Below are 14,042 nucleotides of genomic sequence, written 5' to 3' on the forward strand. Positions count from 1 at the left end.
GGGAGGAGACCGCGGCTCCCAGGCAGAGAGCTGCCTTCCAGGTGCGCCGGGACGGGGCGGGGGGCGAACCCTCGAGCAGGGAGGCCAGAAATCCCTTCATGAACGGCACGGTGGTTCTTGTCCTGCCCCGGGCCGGCTCTGTCTCATCTAGAGCAGAAGAGCCTCCAGCCTGTGAAAACCCACACGTGTGGATCAAAGCATGGCAGAATGGTTTGGGTTGGAAGGGACCTTAAAGATCATCCAGTTGCAACCTCCCTTCCATGGGCAGGGATGCCACCTGCTAGACCCTGTTGCTCAGAGCCCCATTCAATGTGGCTTCAAATATTTCCCATATGGCTTCCTGGGCAATCTTTTTCAGTGTCTCAGCATCCTTGGGGAGTAGTAGTATTGAGGGAGCTGGGCTGGGTGCTCTCGGGCTGCTGGAGGATGCTCAGTGAACTCTGTCTCTGCAGTTCTTGGAGCAGAAGTATGGCTATTTCCACTGCAAAGACTGCAAGACCAGATGGGAGAGTGCTTACGTGTGGTGCATTTCTGGAAGCAACAAGGTAGTTAACAAGTAATCTTTTTTCTCCTGAGACTTGTAAGAATGGCATAAAATCTGACAAATCAGATGTTTTGGCACAAACTTAGGTACCTGTACACCTTGAAGAAGTCTCTATACTAACAGAACTTGCCTTTTTTTCAGGTGTACTTCAAGCAGCTCTGTCGCAAATGCCAAAAAGGCTTCAATCCCTATCGAGTGGAAACAATCCAGTGCCAGGTAAGTTAACTGTACTCCATTGAGTGTCAGATGTTATCATATACACTAATTCTATTGTTGAATTTGATGTTGACTTTATCTGGAAGAAAACTTGATTTCACCAAAATGCTAGGAAATGTTATTTGGGAAATGTGTATTGGGGTAGGCCTCCCTCCTCCCATGGATAGTTTACCTAAACAGTTTTGATATAGTATTATGGCTCACTACATGTATGGTAGGGTTTTGTGCTGCTATGTGAGAAAGCTCTTAGCACCTGAAATCCACAGGGCTTTTAACCACAGGAGTTCTTAAGTATATCAGCCCCAATGTGTTGCTCTTATTAAGGAAAACCAAATGTTAGTCTAACATGAAGTGCATCCTCTTTGATCTACTACTACTAACATGTCTTTGTTTCTTAAGATCTGTTCCAAGACTCGTTGCTCTTGCCCTCAGAGGAAGAGACATATTGATCTCAAGAGACCTCATCGCCAAGAGCTCTGTGGCCGCTGCAAAGGCAAAAGGCTGTCCTGTGATAGCACTTACAGCTTCAAATACGTTGTCTGATCCATGTGCCCTCTTCTCTTTTGTGCTTTGCACTTTGCCTTTTGCAATGTTTTGACTCAAGGCTTTTGACCTGGCATTGGATGATGGATTAAGACTTCGGTATTATTGTAAAATATAATAACTTAAAAGTATGTAATTTCACTGAATGTATGCTGTAAATAAAAGTTCAAAAAAAGTTTGCACTAGTTTGATACCCCTTAGTTTCAGCCTCCTTGGTTGAAAGAGGAAAGCTTATCTGTAAGGAAGCAATCCATTTGATTTCCTAAAGATAGCAGACTTTGTTTTGAAGTCTTCAGGGAATGCTAAGATTCAGGCTACAATAGCAAGTTTTTTCTTCAGTCACTCAAACTGAACTATGGTGGAAGATGCAAATATTCTGGAGGGTGAAGTCTGGTGTAAATGCAAATGTGTCTTCCCCCTGCCTCTGTCAAATATATATATATATAAACCACGGCTGCTTGGTAATCAAAGACTATCTGCCAGAACAAGACTATGGCTGTAAAATAGGTGGGAAAGGGGGTGTAAGCTGCCCACATTTGAAATGAGGAGGGGAAAAACCTTTTGATGGCAGCATCTGTGACAGCGTAAAAAACACTCTTTAGGGTAGAAGGAAGTTCAGAGGCTTTCACAGTCAGTAGAAGACCAATGAAACTATTTTTGCTGTTGTAGTCTTCCACACTGAGTTGTGAGGATTTTTTGTCAGGCTGTAGTTACATTTCTCACTCTTTTCTATGAATGGTTCCAGCATAAACCAGGAGATGGGTATTTTTTGGGGGGCTGCTGATCATGGATACCATGTGCAACAGTACTGATGCAGACAAGAACACAATTTTCACAACAAGCACATACTGTGTTGTGACTATATGTGACTTTTATACTTTAGTTAAATGGATGTACTGATCCAAATTTCGAAGTTACTTCACAAAAACAGTTAAGTGTATTTACAGTGTGAATAAGTTACATAGTTGTTAGAATAAAAGTGTCTCAGATGTGCAACAGATTTACATGCATACATTTAACACTGGACAGCAGTTAAATGTAAGAAAAAACCCATATAGTCATGACTTTTATATATACATTACAAATAAAATAAGACCTCTCTTTGAAGAAACTTAACATGAGAACTTGCATTTCACATTAATATTTTTACTTTTTATACTCAAAATTTATATTAAATAAAAATATGCATGCTTAACAGTTCAAAAGATTTGACTCTGTGATGGGACTTTCTCCTACAAAATGGCAAGTTAAATTAGATCAACCATCCTTTAATAGTATAAATATATTCATAAAAGCAAACCTCTAGTAAAAAGCAGCCAAGGTCCTTAATAAAAAAAAAAAAGAAAAATCTATCAAGACCTTTCATGATCCTTGGGGGGTCCTAAGAACAGACCTCTACAATATGATCCAGTACCTTCAGAGACAGTAGCCTAGTAACATTAGGAAATGTACTTCATAGCAGCTCATTGTTTTAAGATACAGTAATCATATTCAAATTACAGTGTACATTAAATTATAGTCTGTTTACAGTTTGTTTCATATACACAGGCTCTCAGCTTTTGACCAACAAGTTTGTGAGATTCCGTGGCCAGCTTCATTCTGCCCATCTTTCACTCAACTAAATAAGAAAAAAAAAAGGAAAAAATGTACAAGGTTTGTTTTTTTAACAAAAAATACTATTTTGTGAAGGAAACATTGCACTTTTGCCAACCAAAAATTAATTTGCTATAAAGGAAGTATTGTTCAGTGTAGTAGGCTTTGGTATGCAATGGAAGTCACTTCTTCAGTAGTGAGTTGCAGTTGCTCAGTGAAATGCTAACTGGTTTTTGTGCAACACAGAACAAAGGATGTTGTCCCAGGTACTCTATGCTACCTCTGTCCTTACAGTATTGCTATGTATTTGAAGTTCAGCCCATCGCTTTTTAGAAGAAATCCTAAATGTAACAAGAGTGAGTACAGTTTGACCAAACCTTTGTAAGGCTGAGAAGACATCGAGCCACCTCACTCCCACAGGACAGCACTCCCAGCTTGAAAGGGGACCCAAGGGTCCTGTCAGAGACTTGTGCCGGAAACGCTGGAGTCTGGAAGAAACGTATTGATGACCCGGTAGCTCTGAGCTCTGCGGATCATGTCGCGGATCTCGATGTTCAGTTCCATTAACTTGGTGCAGATTTCAGTCAGGCTCTGGTTGGAGCCCACCAGTGCATAGGTGCCCGTCTGACCCAGGGTTTGGTGGCGGAAGTAAATATTCAGTAGTGTCTGGACTTCATCATCAGAGGTGCTTCCAAAGATATCATTGGGCCACAAAATCCTGCAATGAAACAGAAAAAGAGCAAGCATTTCATTGTGGGTTTATTAGCAGAAAGCAGAGCTATGTGACAGCGATCTCTAAAAGAAGAATGAACTTGCACGTGCTTATAAGCCTAAAGCAACTCACCGTTTTACACCACTCATTTTTTACTCATATTCTGGTACCAGGCACTGAATACACATAAAAGTGCAATTTCCATGATCTTAAAAAATGGTTAAGAAAACTCATTCAAATAGGTGTAACTGAAACTGGGCTGAATGTTAGCTCATGCCAATGACATGCACCTGTAAGGAATTAACTCAATAAAGATGCTTAAGAGCCTCACAGGACTTTTGATCTACAGAATGGAATTAAACATCTTAATTGTTGCAAGCATATGTTTGATAGTTACTTGTGGCACGCTCTCCAAAAGCCAGTATCAATGCCCCCGTGTTCCTTGTTGAAACAATAATTAATTATGCTGATCCTGTGCATTATGTTTCATTAGGAAGATAATAAATGCATACTTTTCTGATAACATGAAAGTCTAATATGAGCCATGTAGCAAAACTTGCCTGCATTCTCTTATTTGTCTGACAGCTTTAACAAGTTCATTGTTTTTCAAACACTCCAGCATGGACTGAATAGCTGCTTCAGTAGAGTTGAATGTGGGCTCAGATTCTGTTGTCAGAGGCTCAGCTGCAAGTGCAGCAGTAGCATCCTTCAGATTTTTCTTCAGCTCACTCAGTTCTCTTGACATATTTAACAGCTGTTCCAAGGAGAAAAATGAGAGATGGGTATTTTCATTCTCCATAAGCCCCACATGGAGTAGATACTTCAAGTTTGTCCTTACTGCTATATTGGATGTAGACATTATGGAAAAGACCCCAATTTAATACAAGGACATTTCTTGATCTCTGTACAATATAGAGAAAAAGCAAACTACATGTTTTGTTGTTTTTTTTTTTTACCTTTGTGCATCCTTTAACATTATGCTGTAGTTTTGGCTTGCTAAAATGCAGCAGCATATCTGAACAAGCTTTTATTTTTCACCCTTACTTTTTTCACATCATAGTGGAAGAACTGAAGAAAGCATGTACTTCTCCTAGCAAGATGTTGATATTTATTTACAAAACACATGCAGCATCTGACATAATTAACAGATGGACAAGCAATGTATAACCCTTTCTCAGGCTGAAAAGTTAATATGGCACAAGATTCATAAATAATTAGTTAATAATTTTCAAGGATCTACTTTTTCATGCTCCTACATGCTAAAAATAACCACTGTCACATGAACTGACAATGGAATTTCCTTTAAGTAATAGCTTATGGATCCAGCAAAATATGCAAATGTCATAGTAAAATAGCTATTCTTTGTACAATTGTTTCCCAGTTCCACAGGCTACATTATTTATAACAATTTAACAAAGTCGTAACTGTGAAATACACTCATAGAAATCAATTATAAGGAATACAAAATATTTTTAAAACTTACACTGCTCTAGTAGTAGTAGTAGAAGATGCCTATTGTCCTGTCTTGTCTTAAAAGTGAACAGCCCAGTCACAATGTGAGCCAGCCTTCACAACATACAATTTATTGTATCCTTAAGATACAATAAATATTCAAACTCTTTTTACTCCGACAGCACATCTGATAAAACAATTTCTGTTTATAGGCCTTATCTAAACTACTAGCATATGTCATAAAATACATGTAAGAGCTTCAAATTTTATTTTACAAAGCAGAGTACAACAACTTCTTCTCCACAATAGTTTAAAATATATACATTTTTCTCCATACCAGGAGAAAAATACACATGGAATGGTAAGTTAAATCTTTTCTTAAATGATAATCATTCAGCTTAAAGTGATCACCTCAAATATGTTTCAAAGTATTACGTATTTTAAGCAACTGCTGAACATAAACTTGATTAACAGTACTGTTCTTGTGAAATTGTTTTACAGTAAGACTCATGGATTTATCTTGAAACAAAAAGCTGTTTGGGCCAAAAGTGAGAGTGTGTCGTGTCAAAATATTTAAATAAAAAGGTTTGTAAACATTACATTATTAAAAATACAGGACATTAAGGTATTTAGTTGATTATAGTCAATTTATAGTCTGCAGATTTATAGTCAGTGTGAAATAGTGGGATCCTTGTTGTTAAGTCTTGAGAAAGGAAAAATAAGAACATGAAAATAAAGTGGAATTTTCAGTATAGGACTTTGTAGTTTGTTACATACCTCTGGCATGGAACTCACTTCGTGCACTTGTCCAATAAGTTTACAGTAGGACTGAAAAAGCAACAGCAGCTGGAAGTGCAGTTTATATAATCTCTGACAGAGTTCCAATTGCTAAGGAAAGATTTGTAGGAGAGGAAATAATTAATAAATATTAGTGAGTTTAGATAATTTTTAATAACTAGCAAAACACATAGAGATAGTTTGTTCTCAAAAACATTATTTTATTGAAGTATGATCATACACTATTTCAGAAAATAAGTAATGATTTTTCTTCTGCAGCTAAGTCATACATAACATTGAAAATAAAATTATGACAGCTAGGTCTCGTGTAGCACATGTCAGCATCAGCCTCAAAATATTCTGTTTTTGTTACCTTCACTGTCTCCAGTTTGCAGCTGGAAAGCAGAAAGAGAATACAGGAAGTGAATTCTCTGCATAGAACATGAAACTCCCGAATTTCAGATAAGGTCAAAGACCTCTTCCAAGGGATGGAAATCTAAGACAGAAGCCATGAAAAAGCAGTCCAAGATGGTTAAAGCTCCTGCCTGCTCCTCTGAGAAGAGAGAAACAGAGGTGATAAATTCATCTAGGAATGAGAAGAAGGAAATGCCAGCCCTGGAAGTTAAAACACTGCTCATGGATTTTCCACCATCTTAAAGAAATTATACAATAGATGGATGGAGTTTAAGGCATAAGAGGGTATTTGGCTTCTATGAAGTATTGTCCCAGATGAAGTAGATATTGCTCTTTGAATATTCACTTGTTTCTTCCAGTGTAAGTGCAGCATGACATAAAAGATGTCAGACCTTGAAATAATGGGTGATGGGCATGTCTGCCAGAGAGGTCAAGTTAATATGCTCATGGCTCCTGATATTCTTGTGTCTAACAGGAGGGCAATCTCTTAGTTCCACAGCTGGATCATGGTGAAGAAGGGAGGGACATTTAATATTCAGCTAATTATATAAAAAGTGAAAATCCTGCAATTGCAAGTCCTGACCTTGTGCTGACCCTTTGGCAGGAAAGCCTTACAGACTTCCAACCGTATTTGATTTGCCTACGGTAACAGACACCGTGACCAGGGGTGGGCTCAGTGATATTTCCATCTGTTTGGAGGAACTAAAGCAGAGCTTCATGCCAAAATTGGCAGAAAAGAAGAAGCTATTAATGTTTTCTTCTTTAAAGCACTTCATACATGCTTCGTTACCAGCACATGCTGCAGCTCTTTGCTGAATTTGGGACTGTGCAAATGTCAGCACAAACACTAATAGAAAGTACTTTAAGTACATTATAAATGTCAATTTGACAGAAGTGTTTTATTTACATATGGTTCAACATTTAAGTGCCACATTTTTTAATAATAAGCCAAAATTAGAACCACAGTTTAGTGTTCCAGTTCCCCAGATTTCTGTACCAGCCTCACAAGGCTGAGGGGCTAAGGTCAAAAGCAAATTTCATCTTTTTTCATCAGGGTGAGGTTGACACCAACTATCCATCAGAACAAACAGCCAAGGGCACTGCCAAAATGAGGCAGAGCTAGTCTCCTTCTAAAGAGGGTTTGTGGAGGCAAGTGGGAGCAGGAGGATAGTGCCAAGCCAGAAGGTGTCAGCCTAGCAGGGTTTGTCCTACTGAAGGCCAGGCACATGCATCAGCAGAGCAGCAGAGCTCAGCACTGTAAATTTGCCTGCTCTGAGCCATTCTGGATCTGGTATCTGTGTCGTTATGTTTAATGCCTATTACTGGAGGGCAGCACTGGAGTGCTCCTGTCCCAAATGGAAAGGAGGAATTTCAGCAAGGAGAAGGCCTTCAGCAAGTTTGCAGATGACACAGAAGCATGGGATGCCGTCCAGGGAGACATGGACTTAAGAAGCGGGCCCATGAGAACCTCATGAGGTTCAACAAGTCCAAATGCAAGGGGCTGCACCTGCGCTGGGGCAATCCCAGACCAGAGCACAGACTGGGAGAGGAACTCATTGAGAGCAGCCCTGTGGAGTTCTCCTGGATGAAGAGCTGAACATGAGCTAGCAGTGTGTGCCCACAGCCCAGAAGGCAAACCACATCCTGAGTAGCATCAGGAGCACCTTTCCTGTGAAGACAGGATGAGAGGGTTTAGCCTGGAGAAGAGAAGGCTCCAGGAAGTTCTTATAATAACCTTCCAACTTAGAGGGGCACATAAAAAACATGGAGAGCAACTTTTTACAAAGGCAGATCATGGCAGGACAAGGGGCAATAGCTTTAAACAAAAAAGGGGAGAGATTTAGAGTAGATGTTAGGATGAATTTCTTTATATGGAGGGTAGGGAGGCACTGGAACAGGTTGTCTAGAGAAGTTGTGTATATAAGTGTTCAAGACACCCCTGTAAGTGTTCAAGACCAGTCTGGATGAGGTTTTCAGCAACCTGGTCTAGTGAAAGCTGTCCCTGTTTATGGCAGGGGGATTGGAACTATATGATCTTTAAGGTGTTTTCCAACTCAAACCGTTCTATGATCCCACCAGACTGGATATGACAGCAAAGACCCACAAATGCAGAAAGAAGGCCCAGCAGATCTGTGGTAAGGAGCAGGTGTGCTAGGGCAGAACTGACTTGTGGACAGGGACAAAGCCTATCAGAACAAAGAGGCAGGGCATGAGGAACACTGCCAGTGAAATAAACCTGCCCAGGGGCCATCCTCTGTAACCAAGGGCACAGAGTACTGGCAAATCTGCGATCCTGTGGCTAACCATTCTCTTCCCAAAATAAAGACTGATTGTTTAGATACAGCCTCCTGGAGATGGCTTAGGCTTCTGTCTTCTCTCAAACCATGCTCAGGCATGTCAGGGGCTGGCTGGTGGCCTGCCAGGGAAGGTGTTGATCGCTCACCCGAGCAAGTGCCAGCCCAGGGACACTTGTTTCCTCCCTGGTCCTGTTCAGCTCCCAAGTAGGGACACAGCCTGAGGTTCCCCAGCAGGGATCAAATTCTCTCTATTCAAATTTTGGAGACCTAGCAACACTACATAGCAGTTACATACACATATAGTTGGAGCTGTCAGGGAGTTAATAATTAATTGAAAACAAGCATAGCATCATTAAAAAACCCATCTCATGATAGCTTGTAACACTGGATTTTTTTTAGTCCTTGAAGAACAATAATTCAGTTTTACCCTTGTGGCTGTTAACCTGAATGAAAACAAACTAAGGTCAAACTAATGGGTCTAGCTTGATTCACTTAGTATTTAGTTACTGTATCAAGAAACTCAATTTTTGTTCTTCCTGAGTAAGTATTAGAAACCAATAGTGGTGAAACTGTTTATCAACATATACACAAAAGCCATTTGAAATGTAACTTCCAACTATAAATTGTAGTTTTTCACTAGGAAAAATGGAAAATTATTAATTTTAAAATAACAAAAAATGTTTCCTGACCCAGCATATTACATCCATTCAAAAGCTTGATTTGTAAAAATGTATGTAAATGACCATTTGAAACAGCATATGAAAGTGTCAAAATTTTGGCACAGTATTTTTTGATGTCACAAAACACATGTTAGTAAATAATTTTAGTCACCGCATTTAGAACCACGTCTTGTATAGGAAAATTATAACAAAAAAGAAAACATGCTTAGAAGTAAAACAGTAGAATTGGGGTGTATTATTCCATCCACAGATGGACAAAAAATATCAAAGAACTTCAACTTACTGCAAGAGATTCCATTTGCTACACAGCAAGCATGGCACAGGAGAAAAGGAAAGGAAAGAAAGTATAGTGTCAGTGTAATGCATGCAATAGGAAGCACAGCCCATCTGTATAGCATAACTTATCAGCAGTATTAGCAATGCTTGCCTCAACCTGATAATTGGTTGGAATATCACATTCAACATGCACAGCATTCTTAATAAAATCAAGCTTTAATTCTAATGATAAATTCCAGTCTAAATATCCTCAGTTAGAGCTTCAGATTTATTAGTTTAGATTTATCCTACCCAGCAGCTCAAGAACTTACAGTGAAATAGTGTTAGAAAACTCTCAAAATAATACTTTTATTTAAATTTGCCTTTTTCTTATTAAGAAAAGCTCATATTGCAAAGTACTAAAAAAATTAGGAATGATTTTCAAGTGATGAATAAAACTGAACTTTGCTACTTCTAAATATTTTCTTGTTTAAAAATACTTCTATTTTTTTACAAATAGATCTAATGAAATTGCAGGATAAGTTTTATGGCTGCTGGGCTTATTACTTGGCACATTACAATGGAAATGTTTTGCATATAACTTTCAAATTATGACTATCACAAAGAAAAAAAAAGTGTGGAAAATGCCAATTTTGTTTAACTACATGGCAATGCCACAAGTTGAGCCTTGTATCCCTTCCTCTCACCACTAATGATTCACTGGTTTATAATTCTGAAGCTATTAAAATGTCAGTGCAAGTCCTGTTCCAATAACAATAAAAATTCTAATTGACTTACATTAGCATTTCAAAGATTAGGGGACTAAGTGCTCTCTTTGAAACAGAAATGTTCCTCTTTTCTTTGCTAAGAATATTTGCACTCTGTATTCACTTAATGCAGCTTTTCTTATTTTACAAATATTACAATCTCATTACATTTTACATGAAGGAAATCATCATGTAAATGCTGTAAGTAACAAACACAACCACATCTGCCCAGTTACAGCCTGATGTCAGTGCATATGCACACAGTGTTAATAAGCATATGGAATTCTTATTAAAATTATTTACTTTACCTCAATACAAAGGCAGAAATACAGAAATGTGAAATAATATTAACTTTGATGAGCCTAACAGAGCATTTCAGTCTGTTTTCTTTACACTGGCCTTACTATTAAGATATATATATGAAAAGTGTTGCCCCAAACCCTGCACTGCTTTTCTATAAAACCATGACAAACTAAGTTTTAAGCTCTTGTGATACTTTCTATTTTTTTTTTGTCCTTTAACGTTGCTTGAATAGTTTCTTCTTCTATTTAGTACTCTTCAAAAAAAAAAAAACTTTTTAGCTTGACTTCCATGCAGTTCACATAAATGAAGCTTTATAAAGCTAAATTCAAGATAAGAAGAAGACAAGAGCAGACAGATCACTGTGTTCCAGTAAACTCACAGGTGTGCTGGCTTGTGTTTTTTCAAATCTTGTCTCAAGCTACTCTGAAGTTTAGCATGCCACCAAGTTTCACTTAGACTTTCAAAAATACTGGAATCCATATATAATTTCTAATTTGCCATGGAATTTACTTTAAAGAAGGGGGAAGAGGGAGGCGGAAGCAGCAAATAAGTGAATTCCATGGTCTTTTTTGCCAGAAAACACTGTCTCCTCTGTACTGCTTCCAAAACCAGGGCAAGCCAAAAAAAAGGGGGTGAGGAAGGGGTTTCACATTACATGAAAAACTTCCTTCTTCACTAGAAGAAAATATACTGGATACAAAATTTCTCTGAGCTACTGATGCTCGGCTCCATATTGCTCTCCAATATGATGATTGTAACTTCCTCCCTCTTTCAGCATAAAATGAAATATTCTTTGGAAGTTCAAAAGAGATTATTTACTGGCTTAAGTGATATTTCTTTTTTTCTGCAGCAGCAAGGGCTCAGGTGGAATGATCATAGCCTTCAGACTTTTCAATTTCTTGTTTGATTCTTAGAGTAAGGGAAGTGTTTTAGATTAGTTGACAGACACTACACAATCAGTAGTTTTGGCAGCTGAAAATACCAAATGTTTAGAGTACTTGCATCATTTGCCCAATTCTTTAAGCAGCCACTAAATGTAGCATCTAAGAAGGACACAATGGCATGTGCAGTTATCTTTTGTCTATAAATTGCCTCCTGTGTCATTGAGACTCTGTTGCTCAAAGTAGCATCAAAGCTTACAAGTCACACACATCCAGATAATGTAATTTGTTGCAATGATAAGGCAGGGGAAAGACATGAAGCTTTTACCCAATTTCAGAAAAGTTGCTAGTTCTAGCAGCTGACCTGGACAACTTCTATTTCAAGCCTCTTTAATGTCAGAAGAAGCAATTTTTGCCTTTGCCCATTTTCAGTAATAGTAATAATAGTCAACAAATCATGTGCAATTATTTTGAAATAAGATCTGATTAGAGAAACTGTGCCAAATTTGTTACCAGCATCAGGAGGCATTTGTGACACGACTATTTGTGACAAGGCTGAATTTGGTCTCACATCTGTCTCATCTGTAAAGGGGTCTGTTTTCCCCTCAAGCTTTTTACCAGGTAAGGAGTCCTAAGAATCTATCATCTCTGCCTTTTGTAGAGCAAGCTGTTGCTTTTTGTTCCTTACCATTAATTATGAACCTTTTCCAGGAGTAGCCCAGTTTTGTGCTTGGCTAAACAATTTTTTTTTGGACAGAAGTTTTCAGTAGGATTTCAGGTCCTAGACTATCCTCAATGAGTTTGCGTCTGGGCAGGTTCCCTTGTGACTACTGCTGTAAGACAGACTTTCCCCCCTGCAATTATTAGATTCTTTAGCCTTTCATGTTGAGGGAGAAGTGGAGAGGAAAGATAAGAAAACAAATACTTGCCAGTCTAGGAGTAATTTTTCCTTGTCCCTTCCTAATTGCATTTCCTCAGTTTCCCTGGCCTTTTCCTCCCATTACACTTTCATTGAATAAACATATTGTTCCTTTGGGAAAAGCTGCTTCAATTGAGGTGAATGAGTAGGGGAAGAAAAGAAATATGCCTGTTCATCCTATCAACTTCCAAGGAGTAATGCATTTTGGCCTGAATGAATAATGCTGGGGAGAAACCAGGGACTACTAAAAGAATAAGAAACCTTCTTTTCAGTCGTCTGATAAGGAGTGTAAATACCAACCCTGGCTTCACAAAACACACATTTAATTCCAAAACAGAGAACACCTAGTTAGAAAAACCCACACAGGTTGGTCTAACATGGTATCTACTGACTTTTAGATGTGTTTAGGCCAGCAGATATGAGTTCAGGTTATTCCTTCTCCTTAGCATTATTTCTTTACTTTTTCAAAAATGAAACAATGCAATTGATCAGCAAGATGTGTCATTCTCCATCCCATTCCATCCATTTCCAAAAGAGAGATGAAGAGGATAAAGTAAGCTGTCTACAGCAAGGTATGTAACACCACAGTCTGAAGTCACTGTTCCGGGTGTCTGTACATCAGAGGGAACGGAATGCCCACGCACATCCCAGCAGTGCCATATACTCCACCTCCCTCTTGCAGGAGAGGCAGAGGTATGTGTTACAGGTGTCTTTTTTTGACTTCAGAATAGCTCCTTGCAGACCATCACAATTACAGAAGAGACAGTATCTCCTTTAAATGCACTGGAAAGTGCCTAACTTTTGCGTGTGCCAGTGCTAGGTGGGGGAAGATTGAACAATTTTCCCACCGCCTGTGATTGCAGCCAGAGCATTTATTAGAAAATCAGATTTGCTAATAAGGTCAAGGAAGCCAAAATGCAGGGGTGGCAAGGATTTGGGATTCTTGGAAAATGACATATAAAAACAAAAATCAAGGGAGTTCAAAGACAAGAAGACAAATACATAGAGATAGGAAAGATAGGTTAAGATAGAGACAGAAGAAAATAAAGTGACTTGGAGGAGAAGACAGACAAACTGAAACCAACTTAAGATTAAAACAAGGTATTTGAAAAAATGGTTACAACAGGCAAGTCTGTGTTCTGAATATGTAACTATTATCTTTTATAAGTGAAAATACATGGGAAGAGGAAACATCACTTTTTTTCTATATGCTGTTTGCTTGCTTCCCAATTTTGGCTAATTCTGTCCAGCCCCCTCTTTTTCCCATCCCTCTGCTGTCTTTCTTCCAAAGGGCAACAGCCCAACAAAATAACATTCCTTAACTCATTATATATCACCAAGTTATCATCTGTTTCCTATACTTAGTATATCAAATAGCAGTATTAACTGCTGATGGTATTGATATCTGAAAATACGATTCCTTAAATGGAATAAAGAAACATAAACAACAAATCAATACACATGTACATTTGGTATGAAATTTTTGTTAGAAATTGATAAAGAGATATTTTTCCTTAGCTCTAAATAATTATCTACAGCATAAATATTTTTGCTGGCCATTTCACAGTCATTGTTTTTTAACTACTGATCCAAGTGTATTTCAACAAGGCAATTTTTGCTGTTGGGCAGAAGGAGAATATAACAGCTGAAGATAAAATGGGAGTAACATGGAAGAAAAGTACAGCAGGA

General features: G+C 38.4%; 2 protein-coding genes across 5 annotated transcripts in view; one reads left to right on the forward strand and one right to left on the reverse strand.

Annotated features, from left to right (window-relative positions):
- ZAR1L (zygote arrest 1 like) overlaps window positions 1-1,372 on the forward strand; it is a 1,836-nt gene extending 464 nt beyond the window's left edge. Inside the window, exons 2-4 of the mRNA XM_031061407.1 lie at window positions 453-545; window positions 686-760; window positions 1,160-1,372. Coding sequence (XP_030917267.1) covers window positions 453-545; window positions 686-760; window positions 1,160-1,303 — 312 coding nt within the window. The 3' untranslated portion in view covers window positions 1,304-1,372. The remainder of the gene's footprint in view (window positions 1-452; window positions 546-685; window positions 761-1,159) is intronic.
- A 780-nt stretch (window positions 1,373-2,152) lies between these two features.
- The window catches only part of FRY (FRY microtubule binding protein), a 159,439-nt gene continuing 147,549 nt past the window's right edge, over window positions 2,153-14,042 (reverse strand). For 2 of the 4 annotated variants that reach the window (XM_031061396.1, XM_031061395.1), the window contains 4 exons: window positions 9,512-9,529; window positions 5,838-5,948; window positions 4,169-4,362; window positions 2,153-3,614 (listed from right to left, as the gene is read on the reverse strand). In XM_031061396.1, the coding sequence (XP_030917256.1) occupies window positions 3,356-3,614; window positions 4,169-4,362; window positions 5,838-5,948; window positions 9,512-9,529 (582 nt within the window). In that variant the 3' untranslated portion in view covers window positions 2,153-3,355. The remainder of the gene's footprint in view (window positions 3,615-4,168; window positions 4,363-5,837; window positions 5,949-9,511; window positions 9,530-14,042) is intronic. The other 2 variants (XM_005426367.2, XM_031061397.1) reach the window with 1 other exon arrangement.

Source organism: Geospiza fortis, unplaced genomic scaffold, assembly GCF_000277835.1.
Source record: "Geospiza fortis unplaced genomic scaffold, GeoFor_1.0 scaffold181, whole genome shotgun sequence".
Lineage (NCBI taxonomy): Eukaryota > Metazoa > Chordata > Aves > Passeriformes > Thraupidae > Geospiza > Geospiza fortis.